The sequence below is a fragment of the Rhinichthys klamathensis genome, unplaced genomic scaffold, assembly GCF_029890125.1.
Source record: "Rhinichthys klamathensis goyatoka isolate OS25496 unplaced genomic scaffold, OSU_Roscu_1.1 h1tg000092l_1, whole genome shotgun sequence".
Lineage (NCBI taxonomy): Eukaryota > Metazoa > Chordata > Actinopteri > Cypriniformes > Leuciscidae > Rhinichthys > Rhinichthys klamathensis.
Window position 1 is genome coordinate 3229216 of NW_026606631.1, and position 20732 is coordinate 3249947.

The 20732-nt window shown below is 35.9% G+C and overlaps 2 protein-coding genes and 1 long non-coding RNA gene across 3 annotated transcripts; all 3 read right to left on the minus strand.

The window, feature by feature from the left end:
* Positions 1 to 1188: 1188 nt before the first annotated feature.
* tnni2a.4 (troponin I type 2a (skeletal, fast), tandem duplicate 4) lies at positions 1189 to 4759 on the minus strand. Its single transcript, XM_056252157.1, has 7 exons — positions 4684 to 4759; positions 3678 to 3710; positions 3436 to 3472; positions 3211 to 3339; positions 1789 to 1878; positions 1520 to 1696; positions 1189 to 1378 (listed from the first exon to the last, which is right to left on the minus strand). The coding sequence occupies exons 2-7, from the start codon at positions 3683 to 3685 to the stop codon at positions 1289 to 1291; spliced, it is 531 nt and encodes a 176-aa protein (XP_056108132.1). The 5' UTR covers positions 3686 to 3710; positions 4684 to 4759; the 3' UTR covers positions 1189 to 1288.
* A 555-nt stretch (positions 4760 to 5314) lies between these two features.
* Positions 5315 to 13330, minus strand: LOC130086047 (troponin I, fast skeletal muscle-like). Its single transcript, XM_056252158.1, has 7 exons — positions 13236 to 13330; positions 11936 to 11967; positions 11792 to 11828; positions 11556 to 11684; positions 7680 to 7769; positions 7386 to 7562; positions 5315 to 5588 (listed from the first exon to the last, which is right to left on the minus strand). Exons 2-7 carry the CDS (start codon positions 11941 to 11943, stop codon positions 5502 to 5504), a joined length of 528 nt encoding a protein of 175 aa, XP_056108133.1. The 5' UTR covers positions 11944 to 11967; positions 13236 to 13330; the 3' UTR covers positions 5315 to 5501.
* A 5243-nt stretch (positions 13331 to 18573) lies between these two features.
* Positions 18574 to 18994, minus strand: LOC130086049 (uncharacterized). The gene is made up of 3 exons (XR_008807196.1): positions 18950 to 18994; positions 18709 to 18745; positions 18574 to 18631 (listed from the first exon to the last, which is right to left on the minus strand). It is a non-coding gene; the product is annotated as an uncharacterized LOC130086049 (long non-coding RNA).
* Positions 18995 to 20732: the final 1738 nt, after the last annotated feature.

Genomic DNA, 20732 nt, shown 5'->3' on the forward strand with positions numbered 1-20732 from the left:
GGGCCTCAAGATGACATACAATTATTTCAAATAAATGCAAAAAATAGCCTGTAATTGGACACAGTCGTTACCAGCCTTACTTTGGTAATTCATTCCATGTTTAAAGCATGTCAATTCCATTGTATTACCATCTAATACCACTACAGTACTATGGAGAGTATTTTTATCAAGAAGCATAATTCCATATTAATAACCAGAGGTTACCGCTATCAGTATTTTACATCAATGGTAAGAGTTGTTTCCCTAATGTTTACAAAAGCAGACTGAACTAAGAAAAAATAACTATACCACATAATTGACATGTTTTATTTTTGGGCCATGGTAGTATGGTATTACCATGGTATTCTCAAGGGACCATGGAAATAATATGGTACATGAATATGGTACTGTAATTGATTAGTAGCATTTTATATGAAAATGTACCATTGTATTACCGTACAATACCATAATAACTCATGAAAAATGAGTTTAAATCTTCCTTTATGCCTTTCAGGATCTTTCATCAAGTAAACACATACTGCAGACAAAAATGTAATATTAAATCTGTTTTATGTAGGCAATTGTATTAAAGTTTACATGAAGCCTACAATACCATTCAAAAGTTTGTCTTTTTCTAAAGAATTTAATACTTTTGTTCAGCAAGGATGCATTAAATTAATCAAAAGTGACAGTAAAAAAAAACATTTATAATGTATACATTTCAAATAAATGCTGTTCTTTTGAACTTTCCATTCATCATAGAAACCTGAAAAAAGTGATTTTCCAACAAAATATGGAACTGTTTTCAACATTGATCATATTCAGAAATGTTTTTTGAACATCAAATCAGCATTTTAGAATGATTTCTGAAGGATCATGTGACACTGTCGTCTGGAGTAATGATGCTGAAAATTCAGCTTTGACATCACAGGAATAAATTACATTTGAACATATATTCAGATAGAAAACATTTATTTTAAATGTTAACAAAAGTACTGTATTTTGTATCATAAAATGCAGCCTTGATGAGCATAATAGTCTTCTTTCAAAAACATTTCAAATATTACCGACCCCAAACCTTTGAATAGTAGTGAACATGTGAATGCTATTGGCTGTTCAGGAGAGCAAAAACACAAAGGCATACATGTATACACTAATCTTTAATGCCATGCCATTCAACACTCGGACAATGTACAATGTGCAAAATAGTCCAGGAAAAATACTTTTTATTTGAACGGGAGGCTCACAGGATAGAAAGATGTTTGGCAGAGAAAATGTAAGACATATGGGAGAATAAAAACGATACATCTTAAGCCTCGGACTCAAACATCTTCTTCCTGCCGCCCATACCGGCCTTGTCCTCCACGTTCTTACGCCAGTCGCCGACTTGTTCTACAGACTGTGGAACGCAAAAACATCAGACATGAATACAATGTGCTGAGATGAGGATAAAGCCCAAATACATCACACTTGGAGATGTTCCCACAAAATTAGAAACATGGCCAAACAAAGGAAAGAAACGTGATCATATTTCACCCACCTCCTCTTTGACCTCCTTCTTGACTTGTTTCAGGTTGGCTCTCAGATCCATGGACACCTTGTGTTTGGAGCCCAGAAGAGCCCCAAGCATCTGATCGGCAGACATGCGCACTTTCTTCAACGCGGGTTTCTTGAACTTGCCAATCAGGTCGACCACCTTGAGCTTCAGATCCTCAATCTATATTATATAATAATAAATAACAATTGGAAAAACGAATAAATGGATGAATCACTGATCAAATGATGACACTGAGGTGTCATGGTCTTTACCTCCTTGTTTGCCTTGGAAACCTTTCCCTCCAAGTCGTATCTCTCCTCATCAATGGTGTCGATCTGTTGGTGCAGCTTCTTGCACAGGTCCTGATACATGATATATGATATTGATTATCAAACATACAAAAATGATGCAAGCATTCTATAACCTTCCTGTAGCTCAAACAGTAGAGCATGGTGGTCATTGCTTCAGTTCACAAGCAAAGCACCTAAAAACATGTACATTGAATGCAATGTAACTTTATATAACTTTTAGGTTACACTGGTCTGCTTAAGACTTTCTACTAACTATAAGTAACTTTGCAACTTCATGTCAACTACCAGTCATTAGAGTATTATAAGTGGACTGTTAGGTGTTAGGCTGACGTACTATAAAGTTACTTACTTTATTTCGATAGTCCCCTTTAGACATTCTGTTGACTATACATGTGTTACCAACTTTTATATATTAACAATATTAATATAAAATTAAGTAATTATATTTAATAAATGTGTATTAATATGGGGTCACTTAATTACATATGATCTAATTATATATGAAAGTATGGTCATATATATACATGAACCAACAATAAACAATACTTTTTTTTAATAAACAAAACTGCATTTCTTAGTCCAGTAAATACTAGACTAAAACCAATATTTGCTAAAACATTTTAATATCAAAAGTTTATCATTAGTTAATGCACTGTGAACTAACATGAGCATACATTTTAACTAACATTAACAAAGGGTTAATGAATGCTAAAAAGATACAGTGTGAAAAAAATAATGTTTTTTATAGTTAATGCATATATATATATATATATATATATATTTATTTATTGTGACCTCATATTATTATATAATCACATATAGTTAGATCATTTAAAATTAATTGACCTCATATTAATATACATGTATTAAATATAATTACCTAATTTTATATTAATATAATTGTTTATATATGAGTTGGTAACACTTTATTTTGATGGTCCAGACATTCTGTTGACTATAAGTAACTTTTTAAATAACTAATAAATTAAGAGTTAGTTATTTATAATGTAAAATTGCAATATGTATGATATATAATTACAAATGTAATAGATAATACAAAATACTAATACAGTAATATTGCAAAAACTGTTATAGTATTGATATGATGATAAAAAAATAATTATTGCTTAAATATTGTATAACAATATTCATAAACTGTAGAGAAAAAGAAAAGTTGCTGCATTTTTTAACTACAATCAACTTGAATGTTTAAGTCATTTCAACTTAAATAAACTGACTTAGTTGAATCTTGAATAACTTATAAAAAAAAAGTTGAAAATTGCTTAACTTATTTTGATGAGTTAAAGCAATGCAAAAACATAGTTTGTCATCAATTATTGATCATATAGTTTTTACAGGTGAAACTAGCATTAACGTGGTCACCTGCAGCTCTTGCTGGGATCCAGGCAGATTCAGAGCAGGGCAGTGTTCACTCATGTACGTCTCCTTATCAATAACAACCTGCTTGGCTTCAGCGTCCAGGAGATTGAAGGCGATGGAGAGCACCAGGCTCTGAGGGGTTAGAGGAAGAGAAATCAACAATACGCTTTACAAAACATTTTTTTTTTAAAACAAGTGTTTTATGAAATGACAGTAAAATTGTCTAACCTTCAAATGGTGCCTACGGCTGGAGGTCATCTTTTTTCTGTTTATGAAAACAAGTTCACCATGAGTATCAAACGGAGCTGTACTTACTCAGAGCGCAAGGGATTCTATTATAAACTATTCTATTCAAAACAAACATAACTTCATTTAAAAGTACACATATGTAGTCTATAAGGTTTTACACTATGTAAAATGTTATTCTAAACCAATAAAGAACCCGCTGCAATTAGGATTAGAATACTTACTCTGACATCTTGGTGGTTTAGTGTGTTTTCACCCTGGATTGGATAGAAATTACTCATTAGATATTGGCAATGTTGTTAATTGGCTAATCCAAGACAAGCAATTCTATGCGGTTTTAAACTGGTAAAGTTTGGTAAGAAATGAAATTCAATCAGGGACACTGAGTCTGTAAGTTTAGCTCAACATACTGAGATGCTTGAGTCACATTTGACACGACTTCAAAAGGTCATAAACATGATACCAGCGATCAGCTGCTGTATTCAGAGGCGATAAGACAAATGCGATTAAAGATTATACCATTTTATTCACTGTTAAAAAAGTTACTAGCTGAAATTAAGTACAATCAACTTGGATGTTTAAGTCATTTCAACTTAAATTACATTAAACTGACTTAAAAAGTTGAATTAGAGTTCAACTCTAACTCTAATCTTTTGAAAAAGTTGAAAATTGCTTAACTTTTTTTGAAGATGTTGTCATAATGTATTGATCTATCATTTTAATTATAAAAATATATATTGTATCAATAACAACTACAGTCAAACTCGTGTGATTTAAACAGAATAAACTGTCATATCAATTAGAGCATATTAAAATAGAACATTTAAATGAATATTTAAGTTTTTGAGAAAATAAATAAATAAATTGTATTGCTGTTAAATATTGTTTCCTTTAAATATATACATTTCAAGTTCATATAAATTCTCTATATATCATTAATACAGATTATGTATACTTTATCAGGTAATTCATAACTACATTTAAAAGCACACTTATCAACATATTCTATGTACTCATGAATATTAAAATACTATATGTGTCTGGACATATGGATGTAAAAATCAAGCACTTAGAGCGCAGTATGTCTCTAAACAACAGGAAAGATTCATCAGTAACGTAATTGTTTTAGTAGATAAATAGTATCTAAATCTATGCACAAATGTTTGCATTCAAAGATGTGCCTTTGTCCTTTACGTACAGATCTACAGAGAGTTCTGGAATGACGCTCACCTAATGAGAAGAAGAGGAACACTTGGAGGAAGAACTGGAAAGACTGGTGAGCCTCAGAGAGAGAAAAGTTAAATAGGATATATATGTTGGACTCTGATGGGTCAGCAGATCTTGGGAGTCCTGTTTATGGAAGTGCGTTCCAGCCTAGACCAATAAGCCGCTGAGCTCCTGAAATATCCCGAGCCCATCCTCGGCATGACAAAATTTCCCTTCCTTCAAGACGCATACGCGTGTGTGCTGTAAAACGGAAGCAATGCGTAATACACCAAGATGCATAACATATCTGACAGAACAAATAAAGGGTTACATATCAAAATAATAAGAGATATTTCAGCAAAAAAAAGTATTTTAAGTTACTCACCATACAGCAAAAGAGGAGATCTCCATAAATGTGAATTGAAATGCCACCCATATTTCTTCTGGAAGTTTGTGTACCGACCAAATTAAATTTCATTAAATTAAAATTTAATTTAATTAAAGGAATACATATAGAGCAATGAAACTGATAAAAAAAAGCAGCATACAGTAGCACTATAGTATTTATTCATTACAGTCAAAACAAATCACTAGTCAAAGAGTGTAAGGGAGTGAAAGAACCAAAACATGTGTAATAAAACAAACAAAAAAGGGATTTTCCTCCAAAGCATTCATTTAATGGTCGTGGCTCAGCGATGATACACAATTCTCTTTCAGGACATATACATACTACATGAAACAAATGCTGATTTGAGGCATTGAAACTATGGCAAAAAAAAGATAAATGATTGCATAGCACTGACAAATTCCTAAAATAATTAAACAAAGAAATGTCTAGGAATTTAGGCCTCGCCCTCAAACATCTTCTTCCTGCCGCCCATACCGGCCTTGTCCTCAACGTTCTTACGCCAGTCGCCGACATCTGAAGTCTGGATTATGAGAGAGGAATTGAGTGTGAAGGAATGGTAGTTCAATTAACCAAAGGCCTGTATACTGTGTACATATCAGGGCTGTCAACGTTAATGCGTTTAAGCATGCAATTACCGTAATTAAAAATTATGCATTACCGCATTAAAATAATTATGTGGTAACCTTGGTAGCACGCACAGTTGACGCATTAACGTCACGCAATTAGATGATCTTAGAAGTCAGGAGTTTTTCAGACCGACTCTGAGGATCTACAATGGCACAATAACCTGTAACCCTCGTAGGCGGAAATTTCTATTCTAACCCTTTAACCCGATTTCGCTTCTCTGTCTGCGATCAGATCATTTTAGGCCATTAAGAAAGTTTTCAGTCCAATTATCCAATTAGCGAATGCATTGAACAATCAGCACTAATGTAAAGAAAACCAGGCTGATTACATCAAAGATGGCAGAGAGAAAAGAGACTCAGTGAATTATTCATTCCAGTGTCTGTTTAGGTTTAAAACACACGTTTTTTTTTTTTTTTTTTTACATGAGCTCTGTCATATTCTGTAATTGTGTCTGAAGAGCGTCATCTCCATGTGGTTCTGTTCAGTATTGCAACTTGACATCTCTAAAACGTAAACAAGCTCTTTGCTGTTGCACTGTACACATACTGTACGCTGAACTCTAAAAAGTTTTGTTCTGTAACTTTTTTTTTTCTTTCGTGTGTGCTTTGGTGTGCATACATTTATGAATTATATGGACATTTTATATCGTTTGGTTATTAGGTGTCCTTTTGGAGTCTCCAAAAGTGCCCTTTTTGGAAAGACGCCTACATTTACCATGAAAAAAGCTTGCAGAAAATTCAGTTTTGTGAAAATCATCCTTCAATCGCATAGTTTACTTTGCTGGATATAGCAAATGATGAGAAAACGAACACGTTAAACAAGATTAATCGCGATTAAAATCTTAATCTATTGACAGCCATAAAATTACCTTCTGTAGAGCTGCTTTACAGCTTAAATTGAATTTGTTTCATAATTGATGAATTTTACAACATTACTGTAAGTTTCCTGTTTATTAATGTAAAGCTGCTTTGAAACAATCTGTATTGTATAAAAAAAATGTTTTACTTGTATATATAAATGTGACTTGACATATAAACCAAAGGAAGACACACAAAAATGTATTATTAACTACTTACTGATTTTCAATATCAATAAACATGTTTATTAAAGCAGTAAATCATGACAGCAACATCTGGGCCGTGTTGAATCCAGATGTACCAGATGTGGCCCGGATCTGGGCCGACACTATGTTGCTGTCGGGGACGTAAGCATGATTTTTGCCATGGTTAGCGGTTGATAACAGCCTCTAATGGCTTATTTGTTCTAATAATAAATATTATTTTTGATCATATTTATGTGATAAGTGATACAAATATTTATATTATTGTTTAAATGCTCACCTATGCTACAAGCAATGAGCGACTTGAGGCCAGTTAGGGGGATTTACCCATGGTAAAATCACTGTAATGCACGGCCTCTCATGGCTTATGGCATTATTATTTCTGTCAGGACCACTATCGTCAAATACAATTGACAATTAGCATACAGTAAGAGCAGGGAGAGCAGCAATAACCCCCCTTAGGGTCAACAGAACAGAACCAACATGAATGTATTGCAGATATCATTAATTCAAGATTTTAAAGTACAACATAATTCGAGAAGGTATTCTGATTCAAGGGGAATCAGAATGCCATACTCACTGACGAGAGGAGGAGCTATTCACATCTCCTCTGTATAACCATTCACTCACCTCCTCTTTGACCTCCTTCTTGACTTGTTTCAGGTTGGCTCTCAGATCCAGAGACACCTTGTGTTTGGAGCCCAGAAGAGCCCCAAGCATCTGATCGGCAGACATGCGCACTTTCTTCAACGCTGGTTTCTTGAACTTGCCAATGAGGTCGACCACCTTGATCTTCAGATCTTCAATCTATACACACATTAGACTAGACTCAAAACGGACCTCAGAGAACCCAATATATAGACTCAACAGAAACATCATCATCATCATCATAAGGTATGTTTGAGTATTTAGTTTATAAGTTACCTCTTTATCTGCCTTGCCCACTTTGCTCTGCAAGTCATATCTCTCCTCATCAACCGTGTCGATCTGATGGTGAAGTTTCTTGCACAGTTCCTGAATGGCGACATTGAAAGAGTCAAGCTCTCTTTTCTAACCATCTTTTGCATCATAATGTTTCAAGAGTATGCAATATAACTTTTATCATCCCTAACCGCATATACATCACTGAGACATCAGTGGAACATCTGGACAGCACTACATACTAAGAACATATTTGTTCGTTCGCAACCATAAATGTCAAGAAAATTTTTTTTTGAATGCCATTCTAATATCCAAAAGAGAAGATTGTATTCAAAACAATACATAGAGCCTACATCACACCTTATAGGAGATTCCAGATGAAATTACAACCTACTCACAACTGTCATATATGTAACACTGCTTCACCTGGAACGTTTTTACACATGTTTTGGGAGTGTCCAGTTATCTCTAACTTCTGGTTGCATGTAAACTCATCCTTAGCGGATATACTTGACATTTTTTATGTTCCTAATCCTGGTTTCTGTCTTCTTAATGATAATTCTGATATAAATCTAAAGCAAATTCAGTTCAAAATGTTGTTCGCAGGGTTTACCTCTGCAAAGAAAACAATTTTGAAAAACTGGTTCTTTCCGGATATGTGTATGGAATCATTCTGGATCCATAGCCTTGTCAACATTGTCAACCTTGAACATACAACTGCATGACTCAATAAGGCGCAACCAGCGACTGTACAAGCTTGGAACTCTTTCTCATCTAGGATTATTTCTTGGTCCAGGGACAACAGCTAGGCAATCTTTGATGTGAACTCTACCTGCCAAACATATTTCTGTTGTTTTATGTACTGTCTTATCATATGTATTGTCTCACTCATCCATTCACTACCATTGTGATGTTTTTTTTTTCTTTCTTTCTTTTCTTTATTTTCTTTTTCATTATATAGTCACATATGATTTTGGAGATGTCTGTAACCCCCCCTCCCCCCTCCCCCCTCCCCGGAAAACAATAAAAATGTTGATCACAAAAAAAAAAAAAGAGAAGATTGTAGCGAAATCTAAATAAATTCCATTGGTTTTCTTGAAGTATCTAAATAACATGATGAGTACATCAATGTTTATGTTATATTAATTTTATTATTATATTATAAAAAGCCACGGTAACACTTTACTTGAAGGGGTGTGCATAAGACTAACATGACACCTTCATAATCATGACATGACACATGTTATGAATATGAAGGAAGTTGTATGCATGTTTATGACAACTGTCATTAAGTGTCATTCGCTCAGTAATGACATTTTTAATGCAAATACGACATTGTTTGAGATGTCTTTGTTATGACACCTTGACATAAACAAATACATCATAACCTGTCAGTGTCTTTGTCATGACAATTTGACATTACTAAGACAACACAACCTGTCATAAACATGAGCTAGCAGATTAAATATCAAACTTAAGAAACCACTTAGCTTTATTGGTTAACATTACATTAAACTGTCAGGTGGTTGGTTTTGACATTGGCTGTCATGAAGCCATTATAACTTTTTAATGACAAATTCAATTTGTACCACTGTAGTTGAGGTCACGAAAAATATTCATGACAGTTATAATGGCCTCATGACAGCCAATGTCAAAACCAACCACAGTTTAATTTAATTTAATGTCATGTTGTCATGACAAATACACTGACAGGTTATGTTGTTATGGTTTATGTCAAGATGTCATAACAAAGACATCTTAAACAATGTCACATTTGCATTCAAAATGTCATTATTGAGCGAAAGACACTTAATGACAGTTGTCATAAACATGCATAAACACTTTACCTTCAAGTAAAGTGTTACCAATATTTCAAATGCCATTCTAACATTCAAAACATTTTAGTAAAAATCGAAATATATTCCATTGGTTTTCCAGATGCGTCTATGGTTTTCTTGAAGTATTTTCTTGAAGGAAGTGCTGTGTAAATACCATGATTGCATCAGTTGTTTTATTTTATTTTATTAATATTATAGTTTTTACTAAAATTGCAAATTACTTTAAAAAAAAAAAATTGAAATGCAAATTACTTTTTGTTTTAGTAAACGTTTTTAAGTTTTAAGTTTTAGTAAATTTGTTGTTTTGTAATTTTTCAACAGAAAAAAAAGTTTCTATAACTTTTTATTTCAGTCTTAGTTTTAATTATTTTAGAATTCAAATGTCGCATTGACTACTACCTGAAATAATATATATCAGTTCCCTTTTAGTCGCTCACGTTCGACGTGACGACGTTAGGGGATCACTTCAGGGAGCCCTATCAACTTTGAGTATCTAAAGAACAAGCCAATGAACGTTGGCGTGCGTGAACGCGTCACGCGCCCCCGACCCGCAGCGCGGGTATAAAACAAGAAGCGGGCGCGCGCACACACTGTCTTTCACTTCGGAGCCGAGTTTCTGTGAGACTTCTGTCTAAAAGAATTCAGCGCTTTGAAGACTTCAATGGAGATCTCTCTGCCTGCAGTGTCGGTGTGACGGCGCGATCAGCGGTGGCCGCGAGCAGTGCAGCTCTCAACTGCTGTTCTCACAGCACTATTGTTTGTGTCTGTGTGTGTGTGTCGTTCCTGTGTGTGTGCATTCACACTGTGGCTACCCCTGGGCGCCTCAGCACTGTGAGAGTATTTTTCCATCCTTTTTTTTATTTGATTAGAAGAGCAACACAAGCGTCTTTTTCAAGATGTCATTCCGCTTGTGCGTTTCTGGATGTCGTTGTTCCCTGGCGCCAGCAGATGGCCACAATAGTTGCATCTCGTGTTTGGGCATTCAACACGCTGAAGCAGCTTTTGTGGATAGTTCATGTTCCCATTGCGGGAATATGACTATCGCAGCACTCGCTTACCTCAAGGGAGGTGCAGTCCCCTCGCCTATGCCCCGATCTAGTGCTTATTCTGCCCCGCAGAATAGGCCTACTTCAGCGCATGGCCAGGGTGATCTGAGAATCACCGTGAGGGCTTCCCCGTCGAGGCAATCTCCGCGGCCCCTCACGCCTCTCATGTGCTGTTGCCATCGGCGCCCCTTTGCGAACGGCTCGGTCCTTCTCCGGAACGACCGGTCGTTTCCTTTGGGGCGCCAGCTGACGATCAGATGTCGATCGCAGCATCGGAGGGGGAGCTTCAGTCCTCTGGAGATGACGACTCGGCTGCGTTGCCCCCTTCGGGGTGTGTAGCGTTGTCCGAGCCTGATCCAGAATGGGCGGGTATGCTTTCCCGGGCCGCCGAGAAGGTCGGGCTTGCGTGGAATCCTCCACCACCTCCCGAACCTTCTCGGTTCTACGACGTCACGTCGAACGTGTGCGACTGAAAGGGAACGTCTCGGTTACTGATGTAACCCTCGTTCCCTTAAGGAGACGTGACGTCCTGCCGCCACAGTTGCTGACCATCGCTCTACGGCCGTCACTATCTCGGCTCCTCAGCGAAAAACAGTGTGTGTGTGCGCCCGCTTCCTGTTTTATACCCGCGCTGCGCGTTCACGCACGCCAACGTTCATTGGCTTGTTCTTTAGATACTCGAAGTTGATAGGGCTCCCTGAAGTGATCCCCTAACCACGTCTCCCGTTCCCTCCTTCAGGGAACAAGGGTTACATCAGTAACCGAGACGTTTTAGGTAATGATAATAACCCTGAAGTTCATGAGTATGGTAATGTTATAATAATATATTCATCGAATTACTATTTTTGTAAAGAATGTACTTAAAAATTCTGTCTTCCAAATGAAAACATAAACAAAAAACATCTAAGTGATGTACATGTGCTATGAGAGAACGAAAATCATATTTTCTGTAGTTTCAAGGACTTTTAACTCATTTGGTGAAAGTGGTGACAGACCTGCAGTTCCGCTGTAGATGAGGGCATGGACAGAGGAGGGCAGGTTTCTGCCATGTAATTCTCCCTATCTACAATTACTTGAGCGGCTTCTTTATCCATAAGGCCCTTTGCAATGCTAAGCAACAAACTCTGTAGGGCAAATACATCAGTTAGACCCTGAATTTTCATGCTATAAATCAATAAATATTTTATAATATTATATAACATCAAAAGCATCTGTGCATTCATTACTCTACCTTGAGATGGTGCCTGCGGCTCGATGTCATCTTTTTGCTGTGATGGATGATTAAGGAATTACAATTGAACAAAACAAGAAATAGATTCCCATTTCTTTAATATGAAATAAATCAAATAAATAACAGATATATTCATATACTCACTCAGACATGTTGGCCCCTTGTTTTCTTCACCCCTGTACAGAGTGCAAAACAGAGCAAAAAAAAATGTAAAGACATTTTTAGAGAGATGAAACAACTTTTATATATTTACCTTTTGATATACAATATTTAATCTTGATTAATTCAAAGGTTCTTATGTGATATATGCATTAAGAGAGATTGTGTCGTATAGAGTGGGCTATATTTTCTGCATTATAATTTGAAACCAGCACTTGGAAATGTCTTGCGATCCAGAGGGAGGCGTGTGAATTTCCCCCTCTGATATCCAGTATCTCAGTCTCCCTGCTTCTGGAACAATCTATGCATATGCCAACAATACAACTACTCTGACCCTGTCTGCCGACAGCTGTATAAATCACACAGATCCTGTTTTGCAGTATTCGGATGTCATGCATATTTATAGGAGATCCCCTCAAAGCTTATGGTGGTTCGACAGAGATATTTAAGGGACGGTTTATTTTATTTTCTTTCTTTCTTTTTTTTGTCCAAATTATTTTTTTTATACTATTTAAGAGTTAGTTCATCCAAAAATGGTGTCATCATTTACTCACTCTCATGTTGTTCTAAACCTGTATGAGTTTCTTTCCTCTTTTGAATATAAAGGAAGATTTTGAAGAATGTTTGTTAACCAAACAGTTTCTGGTCCCCATTGACTTCCATAGTGTTATTTTCTAAACCATGGAAGTCAATGGTATAGCAACCCACAATATATGTTGAAAATATCTCCTTTTGTGCTCAGCACAAGAAATGAATACAGGTTTGGAACAACTTGAGGTTGAGTAAATGATGACAGAATTTTCAACTATTCCTTTAATGGTATAAACCATAAATCCATTAGAAATACAGTTCTGTCATCACATGAGTTGCATTTCAGCATACATATTCATGATCATAAAGTCATATAAAATGTCATGTTTGTGCCAAGCTCATTTTGGCAGTCCAACACGCATTGCAAGAGACTCAACTAGCATATAATTCAGTAACAAGAAAATAAAATATTTAATGCATGCGAATTTAGAATTAAATAATCTGTGCACAATACTCATATAAATTAATTGAAAAAATAATGCAAAAATAATCACTTAATAAAATAAAAATATTTGATATTCCTGGTTATTTTATAGTTCCAAATCACTGTAATCTGCTTACAGAAATACGTTTGTCATCCTAAAAATGCAATCCAAAGCATAAGTTCAGTAAATTCCAAGTGAATAACACCTCAAGCATCTTTGGATGAGACAAAAATGGAATCAAACCATGAATAGGTAGACATTGTCCTCACCTGTATGAGAAAGTTAAGCAGCGGCTCAGCCCTGAAAGAAGAATGTCTGAAGGAAGCAGACCACTAGCAGCAGGACTACACTTAAGGACGGTATATAAACCTGGCGTCATCATTCGTCTCCCCTCTTTATGGTAAGGTACTAACCACAGTTGGTTTGCCAGCCTCTTGAAATATCCAGTTCAAATGTACGCCAATCACACTGCTTAAAATAGACTATTGGAGAAGACAAATTTCCAGATGTCAGGATAATGAAACTAACAAGAAGAATTAGGTCAAGGCAGTTGTTGAATATGATCTGATAAAGGCTGCCAGGAGTCGTTCATCTAACAAATTAATTGATTAACATGCAGGGTGTTGGAGAATAACACTTATTTTTGTGTTTGTGTCTTTCCTTTTTTGGTTATAACTAAGAAAAACGTTTTTTTTTTTTTTTTTTTTTTTTTTGATAAGGCAAGCTGCCATTTCTGCCTTGCAATGATCAAGTTTCTCATACGTTTAATTAATAGAAACAACTAATTTATTGTGTTTTAGTGAGGTGCTCCCCCCACTGCTTTGACCTAACATGATCCTCTAGGTTGCAAAGTCAGCAGTGCTTACTAATAAACATAAGATCATTTACAAATACTTACTCAGTTGTTAGTAGTGTACTATTTACAGAAACTTCTAAGACTGCTTCTGTTGGTCATAGAGATGCTACTACCGTTTAAATCAATTCCAACAGGATATGATGTACATTATGTAATGTTTTATGCTCTTATTTTCATCAAATTACAATTATGAGTTATTTTCAGTTGAGAAAGATTCTCCACAACCTTAGTCAGATGATTTAGATGACATAATAGCATGTTCATTAGACTCTACAGCTAACAAATCTGGTTTCAAGAAACAGAAATAAAGACTTTTTCTATGTACACAAAATACCTATTTCTCTCAAATATTGTTCACAAATCTGTCTAAATCTGTGTTAGTGAGCACTTCTCCTTTGCCGAGATAATCCGTCCACCTCACAGGTGTGGCATATCAAGATGCTGATTAGACAGCATGATTATTGCACAGGTGTGCCTTAGGCTAGCCACAATAAAACTCTAAAATGTGACGTTTTATCACACAGCACAATGCCACAGATGTCGCAAGTTTTGAGGGAGCGTGCAATTGGCATGCTGACTGCAGGAATGTCCACCAGAGCTGTTGCCCATGAATTGAATGTTCATTTCTCTACCATAAGCCTCTAGAAAAAGTCTTAGATCTTCGAGTTCAGCTCATGAAAAAGGGGGGCAAAAACAAAAATGTTGCGTTTATAATTTTGTTCAGTGTAATTTTCCTTCTAAACCAGTTAAAATGACTTGGTTTTCTGTTTAGCTTAACCAAATTCAATTTTTTTTTTTGTCTGTTCTTTATTTAATTCTATATTTAATTTCTTACATTGTGCATGCAGAACATTATACATGATTTAGCATATAGGGCAATTTAACATCTATAGATTGTTTGTTTTGTTCCGAAACTGGGACTTAATTTGTTACAATGTTGCATTTTCTTCTTGGTTCGGTTTGCTTTCACAAGGCAACCTTTCAGTTCGTACAAAAACATGTGTTTGTGCAAGTCACATGCTGGTACAACTGTTCTCTTATTGGTCGGAGTATCCTCTGCATCATCCATCAAGATGATTGACAAGTTCACTCCATGAGCTTATTGTGGCTTTATTTGTAACACACGCAAACACTATACGAATGTAGTCGTCATTCCCACTCTTAAATTATATACTTCATTCGTATTAATACTACAGCAAATTCAAACACGCTCTCTCTGGATTTCCCAGCGCTGTCTAGAGGTTAACAGTGTCGAGACACACGCAAACAATATAGCAATGTTATAATGCAGCTAGAGCAGGAATCAAGGCTTTAAAGCACAATTACACAACATTTTAAGATGAAGAGCGGCTCTTTTGGTTTTCAACTGTGATAACTAATGTGCTCACTCACAAAATCAGACACTACTGCTATTTATATAGCAGATTTCCAATGATGAATTATAATACCATTTGGTTCGTTGGTCTGTTGGGTCAGATTGCTTTCACACCTCAAGTGAACCGCCCAAGAGTTCATTTGCAATCGAGCCGAGACCACCTCGTTCAGGCGATCTCGGAGCGATTGTTTTGGTGCGGATCTGAGCCCAATTACAATGTTCACATATGCCTAACTGAACCGAACCAAGGGAGAAAACGCACCAGGTTCTGAAACAAACGCTCAGTGAAAACAAAAAAGGCTTTCACTCTGATTTGTTTTGGAACCTGGTGCGTTTTCTCCCTTGGTTCGGTTCGCTTGAGGTGTGAAAGCAATCCGACCCAACGGACCAATGAACCAAATGGTATTATAATTCATAACTGGAAATGTGCTATATAAATAGCAGTAGTGTCTGATTTTGTGAGTGAGCACATTAAAACAGTTATCACAGTTCACAGTTATCACAGTTGAACACCAAAAGAGCCGTTCTTCTTCTTAAAATGTTGTGTAATTGAAGCCTTGATTCCTGCTCGTCGCTGCATTATAACATTCCTATATAGTTTGCGTGTGTCTTGACTCTGTTAACCTCTAGACAGCGCTGAGAGATCCAGAGAGAGCTTGTTTGAATTTGCTGTATTAATACAAATAAAGTATATAATTTTACAGCGGTAATGATGGCTACATTCGTATAGTGTTTGCATGTGTCTCGACAGTTACAAATAAAGCCACAATAAGCTCATGGAGTGAACTTTTCAATCATCTTGATGGATGATGAAGAGGAAACTCTGACCAATAAGAGGACAGTTGTACTCGCATGTGATTTGCATAAACACATTTTGGTACACTTTGAAAGGTTGCCTTGTGAAAGCCAACCGAACCAAGAAGAAAATCCAACATTGTAACAAATTAAGTCCCTGTTTTGGAACAAACCAAACAATCTATAGGTCTGTACATTTATTAAAGGCATAATATATTAATTAAATGTATTTGATGACAGTGATGTCTAATACAAAAATTCCCAAAAAGTATATGGATGTAAACCTGAATCCAATTTTTCAACCAAAAAAAAAAAAAAAATGGCTGAATAGCTAATTGGCTATTGGTTGGTGTTACCCAAGACCCATACTTCCTACCCGACATCAGTGAAGAAGGAAAGTCATTTCAGAGGGAGAGCAAGCTGATTTTTTGTAAATAATTAATTGTGTAGAAAAGTAGAATTTTCTTGAATACTTTGCCTAAAAACAAGTTAGCTCTGAATACATTTCAAATCACAGACAAATAGCAGTAGTCTCACTGAACTTACCATCAGGTTCGAGGTGTCTTACAGAACTTCGCGTTCAATAGAAGAGGAAACGAGGTCAATTTGGACCAGTTCCACTGGTGAATTTCTCCGACCATCATCAGCTCTGTAAAAGTAACAATAACAGAATCAAACAGAAGCTGAGGCATCTAGACAGCACATAGCTCTGTTAACTGTTAAAATAAGTTTAACATATTTCATGTCTAATATGATAAACAGTCATGTAAGTATCTGCTTTATTCTGCAAGGGGCAGGTCGCCCTCTCATGGAGGCTGCCATGTTGAGATCACATGACCAGCTGAATACTACTCACTTCATCTTTATCACTAACTTTAAACTTTTGCTCGAAACTGCATTAGTCTCGGCCTCAGGCGTCACGCTCACGGACCGCTGGCTGAACGAACGTCTGATGCATAAAGCACACTAAATGGGAAACACTTTGGGAGTTTTGAAGTCACCATTCTATTGGTTGAATTCTAATTTCTACAGGATTTCCTGGAGAAATCTGTGTCCCGTTCTTTAATGGTCTGTCTGGAAACAAAACCATCGTGACGCCAAACCCCCTCATGGAAGAAGAAAGCCGTCATGTTTACAGCTGTGACAATGAGCGCTTATCAGGGTCAATTAAATGCAAAAGTATGTAAAGTCTGCGGCATAGACTCTTTAAACGACGTTTACACACCAGTCTGTTATTGTGGGGACATTGACTTTAGATTTTCGCGCCCCTAAACATGACGCTGAATCAGTGTTAATTTCGTTTAACGACATTTTGTTCATAGACGAAAACAAGACGATAACTAAATAAAAACCAGTTTTGAATGAAACACTATGACGGAAATCTATTGACATTTCCGTCAACAAATAAAAATTGTTAGGTAGGGACGATTTGGGAAGAGATCCAGTCAGAACTGATGTCCTGCGTGTGTGGTAGACACGCTGAACACGCTGATCTACCCGGCGCGACATGAGTTGACATGCGCTTGATGCATGTCTCATAAAACGTTCAAAAATGTTAACGTCTGGGAGAAAGAGAAGAGCAGAATGCATATATCATTTATTGAAAAGAAGTCTGTGTTCTACTTTTGGAGAAGTGGTTTTATTTCATTTTAAGATTTCTTTTTTTATCTACAGCAGTTAAATTGCATTGTATTTTGTCGACTAAAACTAAAACAATTCAGATGACTAAAATATGACACAAATAGATGACTAAAGGCTATGACTAAAACTAAATCAAAATTTGCTGTCAAAATTAACACTGCGCTGAACAAAACAAACTGGGATTGGTTGCTTTACAAGTCAGTGAGGTGGTCTCTTGGGTGGTCCTTGGCCAATGGAGCCATCAGTCTGAAGTTCTGGCTACACGAGACTAAAACTGCGTCCACGTCAGCAGATGGCAGTATAAAGTCCAAGACAATTGTCCACAACCAATAGTGTCCAAACAGCAAGTGAAATATACTTATATAGGCTATGCTTTATGCAACAACAAGAATACTAAAATTGACACATTTCACATTGGCTACAGTATCAAATTGATTGCAAGAAATAGTAGTCAGTATCCTGTTTTATTAATTGCATGTTATGTACAATTATGCATAACACACTGTCATGTAAATCTAGTTTGAAGATTCAGATTACCTGCAGTTCCCACCATGACCAGTAGATGTCGCTAGAGACTTCTGGAACTCTCCATCCAGCTCTCTTCCTGTCTGATTACGTTCATCATTAATCCCTGATAAGAAGAATCAAAGGCTATGTTACAAAAAAAAGATAAAGGCCTGGTTTCACAGACAGGGCTTAGATTAAGCCAAGATTAGGCCTTAGTTCAATTAGGACATTTAAATAGCTTTTTTAAATGTGCCTTGGAAAAAAATCTCTATACAAATCTCTATACAAAACAATTGCACTGACATATTTTAAGATTTGTCAGTGCAAGTTGCTTTCAGTTAAAACAGCTCAAACATGAATTTTAGTCTGGGACTAAGCCTTGTCTGTGAAACCGGGAGTAAAGGTTAGGTTGACATGTATCTCTGCCTCTCCACCTCTATGTCCTTTTCTCCCTGTTCCAGTAAACCTTTAGCGATAGCAAGCATCAAGCTCTGGGACACAGAGAGGCGGGGTGTCATTATTAATCATGGTCAATGAAAAATAGGTTTTATTTTAAATCATACTGTACCTTTAGATGATGCTTGCGACTCGAGGACATCTTTTTCCTGAGGTGTTTTGAAATTTTGAGATCAATCAAATACATTGTGTAAAGCAATAACTAATAACCACAAGACACTTTTTTCACATTATTATTTTATATTCAACAAACACGAACATAAAAAATATACCACCACAGCAAACAATTTCTGTTAGTTTATGAAGATGATTATTATCTAAAAAGGGGAGATCAAAATATTTAGGCTACTTACTCCGACATCTTGGCTGAATTAAATGTTTGCCTTCTGTGAAATAATTCACAATTTACAATTAATAAGGCACTGGTAAAATGACAGTATGCAATTAGAGTAAAAATGATATATTTTTATCAGCAAAGAAAAAGGACTGTGCATGTGCTATGTAAAATGGGCTTTGTTGGTGTTTAAGATTGTAAGGTTTAATAATAAATAAATAAAAATTTAAAACTGTTAATTTAAGAACATTTTATTCTTTTCTCACCATATATTCCGTTTCCCAGTGGCTAGCATATTTTTCCAATTGTTTTCAATGGGAGCAACTATGGGTTTTTTAAGATAGCAGCAGTGTGACGAGGTGCTGAACATTATTTTCACACTCAGCATTTGAGCGACAACAAACGATAATAACAAGCACATCTCTTCATCCAAAACTAGTGCCAGAGCAATTACGTTACATTGTGTTGACATTTTTATATTCAGAAACAAACTATGTGCGAAATCAGATACTAGTAACAGTTCTGTGGATATTCCATAGCACATTTGCCATCTCAACTGAAAAAAACGTTGCGCCGCCGAAGCGTTCTCAAGCACCCACAGCAAGCATTTTCATGAAAGCATTGGCATTTTCAGCTGGCTGACACACGGCCTAAGAACAGGTGAGGAACTGATGAGTAGCTATGGAAACTAATAATGACCAGGAACACAGACAAAACAGGAACAGGGAAAAATAAACCAAAACACAATGAAACTATATATCCCTGAAAATTCTGTGATACTAACTCCCATATTATATTATATTATTTTTATATTATATTATATTAAATTATATATCGTTTAAATAAATGTGTCAAATAACATTAAACTTAATTTAATATTTACAACATAAATGTCCCTAATAGGATAACAAAAGTATATAATAATTAGTTAAAAACGGGGCAATTATCAACTGTCTATTCTTCTTCTGTGTCAGGATTACTTTTAGAATGCAAATTGCAATGCCAGGTCGAAAGTTTGACAATGAGTACCATTGTGATAATGTGAGTAAATATGTAGTAAAGTCCTTTACATTTGAACAATGCTAATACCCCAGATTTAAGCCATAGCATTATTGTCTAAAGCACCAAAGAGATCCCTGAGGTTGATTTTAGACACGCCAGCTGAAGTGTTATTTATTTATTTTAAGATTCGGTCTTGACAGCAAGATAAACATTGGCATATCACCCTCTAGTCCTAACAGCCGCAACGAATCGAGTTTCCAAATAGTGCAGTGATTTTTCAATAGCAGTTTTTTTATATCCCAACAAGAATACAGATTTAATATCCCATGACAAATAAAACCAGATAAGTGATTTCCCAACAAATCAATCCAAGTCTGAACAAACTTTTCTTAAAGGTTCTGAAAAATGATATTATGCACAAACTACTTTTCTCAAATTATGCTTACAAAATGGAAAATAAACAAGCAGCAAAAACACCTTTCAAATGCATCACAAATAGCTAAATTTGGTTACAATCTTAAATTCCACAAAAAAAAAATCATCTGTCAATGTAAAAAAATTATACAGTGCAGTTGGTCAAGATTCACCCAGATGCTATTACAACATTAACAATAGGATAATGAAAGGAAATAGAGAAAACAGCATCTCACCTATGAGCTGAGGCACACGCAGCCAAAAGAATGGAGGAAGAATGGGTCTCTGCAGGGAGCGGGCATCATAAGTATATATTGTATTCCCCTATGACCAAGGAAATCCCATCTCTCTTTTTATGGTAGTAGATCCATTCAGAGAACCAATAG

Bases quoted from the DNA above. Each gene is read 5' to 3' on its own strand.
- tnni2a.4 (XM_056252157.1), bottom strand. The intron at 3,340-3,435 runs GTTAGACAATTT...CTAACCCCTCAG, and splicing joins GCCGTAGGCACCATTTGAAG to AGCCTGGTGCTCTCCATCGC. The intron at 1,879-3,210 runs GTGACCACGTTA...ATCATGTATCAG, and splicing joins GATCCCAGCAAGAGCTGCAG to GACCTGTGCAAGAAGCTGCA.
- LOC130086047 (XM_056252158.1), bottom strand. The intron at 7,770-11,555 runs GTCTGTCACCAC...GTCGCCATTCAG, and splicing joins CATCTACAGCGGAACTGCAG to GAACTGTGCAAGAAACTTCA. The intron at 7,563-7,679 runs GTAACTTATAAA...ATGTGTGTATAG, and splicing joins TGGGCAAGGCAGATAAAGAG to ATTGAAGATCTGAAGATCAA.